Here is a 7,530-nt window from a genome sequence, read left to right as displayed (position 1 = left end):
CATCTTTAAACACAGTGATTCAAACAAACGCCACCACCCGCGGACTTCCGACCGACTTCGTCCCGCCAGCTCCGCATTCCCAACACGAGAACCTTTTTCTACTTGAACGCTACGGAGAAAGTCGGCGCAGAGAGAAAGACAAGGGTTTGTGCGGCGTGATGGCGTTTGTCCACCACTTGTTAGCAACCTTCAACACGCTTCTGACCTGGAAGACGACGAGCTCGGCCTCCTCTACTTTGCGCTGCTCGGCCACGATGTCGTCGCTGAGGCGGCCGTCCATCCAGGCGTGCATGGTCTCCTCTCCGTACTGGAAGAGCGCTGGATTCTTCAAGTCACCTGCACACGACACACTCTGTCACGCCTTCAAACGGATTCGCTTTTCTCTTTGTCAGTTAATCACGATTTGCTCCATTTGTTGCCCCAAAAACTTTTTTTTTTGTTTAAAACCACATCACACGGGTTTCTGGAGCTCATTGGCCAAAAGAAACAGTTACAGTGAGGTCACCGATGATGTCGTCCTGCGTGGCGTTGGCTCGGAAGTTGGTGGCGTACAGGTCGGACACGAGGACTTTGTAGTTCTGCGCCAACAGTTCCTGCGTCGTCACGTCGCGCACTGCCTCGTTGAAGGAACCGGGGCTCTGGTGGGCGTACACGATCAGGGCCGTCTTCTGAGCTGACACACACACACGCACACACACACACACACGCACACACACACACACACGCACACGCACGCACACGCACGCGCACACGCACACGCACACGCACACGCACACGCACACGCACACGCACACGCACACACACACACATGATATTTATGATGTATAAATTTTAAGGTTGAGAAGTGAAAATGATGCAAAATGACTAAAAATAGATGCAAAACCACAACAAAAAGATGCAAAATGACTAAAAATAGATGCAAAACCACCACAAAAAGATGCAAAATGACTAAAAATAGATGCAAAACCACCAGAAAAAGATACAAAATGACTAAAAATAGATGCAAAACCAGCACAAAAAGATGCAAAATGACTAAAAAAAGATGCAAAATGGCTAAAAATAGATGCAAAACCATCACAAAAAGATGCAAAATGACTAAAAAAAGATGCAAAATGACTAAAAATAGATGCAAAACCACCACAAAAAGATGCAAAACCACCACGAAAAGATGCAAAATGACTAAAAAAAGATGCAAAATGACTAAAAATAGATGCAAAACCACCACAAAAAGATGCAAAATGACTTAAAAAAGATGCAAAACCACCACAAAAAGATGCAAAATGTCTAAAAATAGATGAAAAACCAGCACAAAAAGATGCAAAATGTCTAAAAATAGATGCAAAACCACGACAAAAAGATGCAAAATGTCTAAAAATAGATGAAAAACCAGCACAAAAAGATGCAAAATGTCTAAAAACAGATGCAAAACCACCACAAATAGATGCAAAATGGCTAAAAATAGATGCAAAACCACCACAAAAAGATGCGAAATGACTAAAAATAGATGCAAAACCACCACAAAAAGATGCAAAATGTCTAAAAATAGATGAAAAACCAGCACAAAAAGATGCAAAATGTCTAAAAATAGATGCAAAACCACCACAAAAAGATGCAAAATGTCTAAAAATAGATGAAAAACCAGCACAAAAAGATGCAAAATGTCTAAAAATAGATGCAAAACCACCACAAAAAGATGCAAAATGTCTAAAAATAGATGCAAAACCAGCACAAAAAGATGCAAAATGACTAAAAAAAGATGCAAAATGTCTAAAAATAGATGCAAAACCATCACAAAAAGATGCAAAATGACTAAAAAAAGATGCAAAATGACTAAAAATAGATGCAAAACCACCACAAAAAGATGCAAAACCACCACGAAAAGATGCAAAATGACTAAAAAAAGATGCAAAATGACTAAAAATAGATGCAAAACCACCACAAAAAGATGCAAAATGACTTAAAAAAGATGCAAAACCACCACAAAAAGATGCAAAATGTCTAAAAATAGATGAAAAACCAGCACAAAAAGATGCAAAATGTCTAAAAATAGATGCAAAACCACCACAAAAAGATGCAAAATGTCTAAAAATAGATGAAAAACCAGCACAAAAAGATGCAAAATGTCTAAAAACAGATGCAAAACCACCACAAATAGATGCAAAATGGCTAAAAATAGATGCAAAACCACCACAAAAAGATGCGAAATGACTAAAAATAGATGCAAAACCACCACAAAAAGATGCGAAATGACTAAAAATAGATATAAAGCCACCACAAAAAGATGCAAAATGTCTAAAAATAGATGAAAAACCAGCACAAAAAGATGCAAAATGTCTAAAAATAGATGCAAAACCACCACAAAAAGATGCAAAATGTCTAAAAATAGATGAAAAACCAGCACAAAAAGATGCAAAATGTCTAAAAATAGATGCAAAACCACCACAAAAAGATGCAAAATGTCTAAAAATAGATGAAAAACCAGCACAAAAAGATGCAAAATGTCTAAAAATAGATGCAAAACCACAACAAAGACATAGAAAACAACTAAAAATGGGAGTAAAAATGAGCACAAAGAGAAACAAAATGACTCTTTGGCGTCTTGCTCCTCTGTAGACAGAGTGGGGGCCCCTCTTACACGTCTGTGCCCGGGGGCCCGTTGGCTCTGAATACGCCTGTGATCATGAGGTCAAAGTAAACACTGTAGTTAATATTGAGCCTTAAACTGTAAATTAGAGGTCAAAGGTCAGCGAGAGGACTCCTCCCGACCTGAGACGTTACTTTAAACTGTTGAATGATTCACGTAAAAGCGTCAGATCAAGATTCATGAAGTAAAAAGTGTTCGTTGTTTTCTAGAAGAATGAAAACAAGTGAAAACGCCGTGAAGTGAAACTCCACCTGATGATGTTTACGGAGCTGTGGAACGAGTCTGACCAGGCGCCGGGCGTCACACACACGTCCTCACGCGCACGTCCTCACGCACGTCCTCACGCACACGTCCTCACACACATGTCCTCACACGCACGTCCTCAGTCCTCACGCACACGTCCTCACACGCACGTCCTCAGTCCTCACGCACACGTCCTCACGCACGTCCTCACGCTTAGTCCTCACACACACATCCTCAGTCCTCACGCACACGTCCTCACGCACACGTCCTCACGCGCACGTCCTCACGCGCACGTCCTCAGTCCTCACGCACACGTCCTCACGCACACGTCCTCACGCGCACGTCCTCACGCGCACGTCCTCACGCGCACGTCCTCACGCGCACGTCCTCACGCGCACGTCCTCACGCACGTCCTCACGCTTAGTCCTCACACACACATCCTCAGTCCTCACGCACACGTCCTCACGCACACGTCCTCACGCGCACGTCCTCACACACACGTCATCACACGCACGTCCTCACGCGCACGTCCTCACGCACACGTCCTCACGCACACGTCCTCACGCGCACGTCCTCACGCACACGTCCTCACACACACGGCCTCACACGCACGTCCTCACACACACGTCCTCACGCGCACGTCCTCACACACGTCCTCACACACACGTCCTCACACACACATCCTCACACACACGTCCTCACGCGCACGTCCTCACACACGTCCTCACACACACGTCCTCACACACACATCCTCACACACACGTCCTCACACGCACACATCCTCACGCGCACGTCCTCACACACACGTCCTCACGCACACGTCCTCACGCACACATCCTCACACACACGTCCTCACACGCACGTCCTCACGCACACGTCCTCAGTCCTCACGCGCACGTCCTCACGCGCACGTCCTCACGCACACGTCCTCACGCACGTCCTCACGCACGTCCTCACGCACACGTCCTGACGCACACGTCCTCAGTCCTCACGCGCACATCCTCACACACACGTCCTCACGCACACGTCCTCACGCACACGTCCTCACGCACACATCCTCAGTCCTCACGCGCACGTCCTCACACACACATCCTCACGCACACGTCCTCACGCACATCCTCACACACACGTCCACACACACGTCCTCACGCGCACGTCCTCACGCGCACGTCCTCACGCGCACGTCCTCACGCGCACGTCCTCACACGCACGTCCTTACACACACGTCCTCACACACACGTCCTCACACGCACGTCCTCACATACACGTCCTCACGCGCACGTCCTCACGCGCACGTCCTCACACACACGTCCTCAGTCCTCACACACACGTCCTCACGCACACGCCCTCACGCACACGTCCTCACACACACGTCCTCACGCGCACGTCCTCACATGCACACGTCCTCACGCGCACGTCCTCACACACACGTCCTCAGTCCTCACGCACACGTCCTCACGCACACGTCCTCACATGCACACGTCCTCACGCGCACGTCCTCACACACACGTCCTCAGTCCTCACGCACACGTCCTCACGCACACGTCCTCACGCACACGTCCTCACACACACGTCCTCACACACACGTCCTCACGCACACGTACTCACGCGCACGTCCTCACACGCACGTCCTCACACACACGTCCTCACGCGCACGTCCTCACACGCACGTCCTCACACACACGTCCTCACGCACAGGTCCTCACGCACACGTCCTCACGCACACGTCCTCACGCACACGTCCTCACGCACACGTCCTCACGCGCACGTCCTCACGCGCGCGTCCTCACGCGCGCGTCCTCACGCGCACATCCTCACGCGCACATCCTCACGCGCACGTCCTCACACGCACGTCCTCACACACACGTCCTCACACACACGTCCTCACACGCACGTCCTCACGCACACGTCCTCACGCACACGTCCTCACGCGCACGTCCTCACGCGCACGTCCTCACGCGCACGTCCTCACGCACACGTCCTCACGCACACGTCCTCACGCACGTCCTCACACACGCGTCCTCACACACACGTCCTCACACACGTCCTCACGCACGTCCTCACACACGCGTCCTCACACACACGTCCTCACGCACATCCTCACACGCACGTCCTCACACACACGTCCTCACACGCACGTCCTCACACGCACGTCCTCACACGCACGTCCTCACGCACACGTCCTCACGCGCACGTCCTCACACGCGTCCTCACACGCACGTCCTCACGCACACGTCCTCAGTCCTCACGCGCACGTCCTCACACACACGTCCTCACACACACGTCCTCACGCACACGTCCTCACACACGTCCTCACACGCACGTCCTCACGCACATGTCCTCACACACACATCCTCCTGTGCACGTCCTCACGCGCACGTCCTCACGCGCACGTCCTCACGCACACGTCCTCACACACACGTCCTCACGCACACGTCCTCACACACACGTCCTCATGTGCACGTCCTCACGCGCACGTCCTCACACACACGTCCTCACGCACACGTCCTCACGCACACGTCCTCACACGCACGTCCTCACGCACAATGAGACTCTCTCTTTGTCTCTTTCTCTCTTTCTCTCTTTCGGCTCTTACAATTTAAAAACAACGATAATTAAGAAACAGTCAAACTTAGAGCTGAAAAGCTTCAATTAGCTAGATCTATTTAGCGTAGCGTGAACTTACGAGGCTGCGACAATGTGCAAAAATGTGCAAAAATGTGCAAAAAAGTGCAAAAATGTAAAAAAAAAGTGCAAAAATATAAAAAAAAGTACAAAAATGTTTTTAAAAAGTGCAAAAATGTAAAAAAATGTGCAAAAATGTAAAAAAAATGTGCAAAACTGTACAAAAATGTACAAAAATGTGCAAAAATGTACAAAAATGTTTTTAAAAGTGCAAAAATGTAAAAAAAAATGAACAAAAATGTACAAAAATGTAAAAAAAAAAAAATTTTAAATGTAAAAAAAATATACAAAAATTTACAGAAAAGTGCAAAAATGTGCAAAATATGAAAAAAGGACAAAAATGTAAAAAGAAATGTGTGTATATATATATATATATATACATTCACACACATATATATATGTTTTAAATGACATTTTATGTGTTTTAAATGACCTTTTATATGTTTTAAATTACATTTTATGTGTTTTAAATGACCTTTTATATGTTTAAAATGACCTTTTATGTGTTTAAAATGACCTTTTATGTGTTTAAAATGACCTCTTATATGTTATAAATTACATTTTATATGTTTTAAATGACCTTTTAAATGTTTTAAATGACCTTTTATATGTTTTAAATGACCTTTTATATGTTTTAAATGACCTTTTATATGTTTTAAATGACCTTTTATATGTTTTAAATGACCTTTTATGTGTTTTAAATGACCTTTTAAATGTTTTAAATGACCTTTTATGTGTTTTAAATTACCTTTTATGTGTTTTAAATGACCTTTTACATGTTTTAAATGTATACGTGTAATTTTCCCCATTGCACTTTTACCTTTAGTGTGATGCAAATGAACTCGCCTTGCCTGAAAGAGAGTTTGGTGGCGTGTCAGAGGTGTTAGTGGAAGTGGAGTAGAAGAGTGAAGTCTTACCCATGCTGCCGAGCGTCTGCTGGACCCGCCTGCTGGACCCGTGTGCTCTGGAGACCTGGTCCCGGGTGGCTCTTATAGACCCTGCAGCCTCCTGTGCGTGAGAAGCATGTTTCAGTATCAGATGAAGCCAAAGTGTCTCGAAAGATTCAACTACACACCGGAGAGGAAGAGAGAGAGCTGTCACACCGTAGGACCGGTTTACAAAGGGAGGAGTGTGAGTGTGTGTGTGTGTGTGTGTGTGTGTGTGTGTGTGTGTGTGTGTGTGTGTGTGTGTGTGTGTGTGTGTGGAGATAAGATTGCTTTCCTTTGGTCTGGAAAAAGAGTGTTTTGGTCACTTTGGAGGGATTATGGGGGTCATGTGGTCCAATAATCCGGGTCCAATAATCCGACTTAATTTCACCTCGTTAGGAGCAAAGTGGAGGAAGGCGTCGGCTCAGTGGAGCCTGAGCTGCTCGCTCACGTCCCCGCGTTTAACGTCACCTGTCACCGCGTTCTCCACAAACAAGGCTGTGGTCACTTGACTGGGCGACAGAAGAAGGTGAGAGAACCTTTCACACGCTTTTCAGGGATTAATGTCACATCTTTTTTAAGTCATTTTGCATCTTTTTGTGGTGGTTTTGCATCTTTTTTTAGTCATTTTGCATCTTTTTGTGGTGGTTTTGCATCTTTTTTTAGTCATTTTGCATCTTTTTGTGCTGGTTTTGCATCTTTTTTTAGTCATTTTGCATCTTTTTGTGGTGGTTTTGCATCTTTTTTAAGTCATTTTGCATCTTTTTGTGCTGGTTTTGCATCTATTTTTAGTCATTTTGCATCTTTTTGTGGTGGTTTTGCATCTATTTTTAGTGATTTTGCATCTTTTTGTGGTGGTTTTGCATCTATTTTTAGTGATTTTGCATCTTTTTGTGGTGGTTTTGCATCTATTTTTAGTCATTTTGCATCTTTTTGTGGTGGTTTTGCATCTATTTTTAGTCATTTTGCATCTTTTTGTGGTGGTTTTGCATCTATTTTTAGTCATTTTGCATCTTTTGAGGTGGTTTTGCA

The 7,530-nt window shown here is 45.6% G+C and overlaps 1 protein-coding gene across 1 annotated transcript in view; it reads right to left on the bottom strand.

The window, feature by feature from the left end:
- Positions 1 to 6,634, bottom strand: part of nqo1 (NAD(P)H dehydrogenase, quinone 1) — a 12,110-nt gene extending 5,476 nt beyond the window's left edge. The window contains exons 1-3 of the mRNA XM_083915757.1: positions 6,490 to 6,634; positions 506 to 673; positions 206 to 336 (exon numbers count right to left, since the gene is read on the bottom strand). Of these exons, the coding sequence (XP_083771883.1) occupies positions 206 to 336; positions 506 to 673; positions 6,490 to 6,493 (303 nt within the window). The 5' untranslated portion in view covers positions 6,494 to 6,634. The remainder of the gene's footprint in view (positions 1 to 205; positions 337 to 505; positions 674 to 6,489) is intronic.
- Between the last annotated feature and the right edge of the window lie 896 nt (positions 6,635 to 7,530).

This window comes from Echiichthys vipera, assembly GCF_963691815.1.
Source record: "Echiichthys vipera genome assembly, chromosome: 1".
NCBI classification, from domain to species: domain Eukaryota; kingdom Metazoa; phylum Chordata; class Actinopteri; order Perciformes; family Trachinidae; genus Echiichthys; species Echiichthys vipera.
The sequence above is the reverse complement of the archived record's forward strand: the minus strand, read 5'-3'. Positions and strand labels throughout refer to the sequence as shown.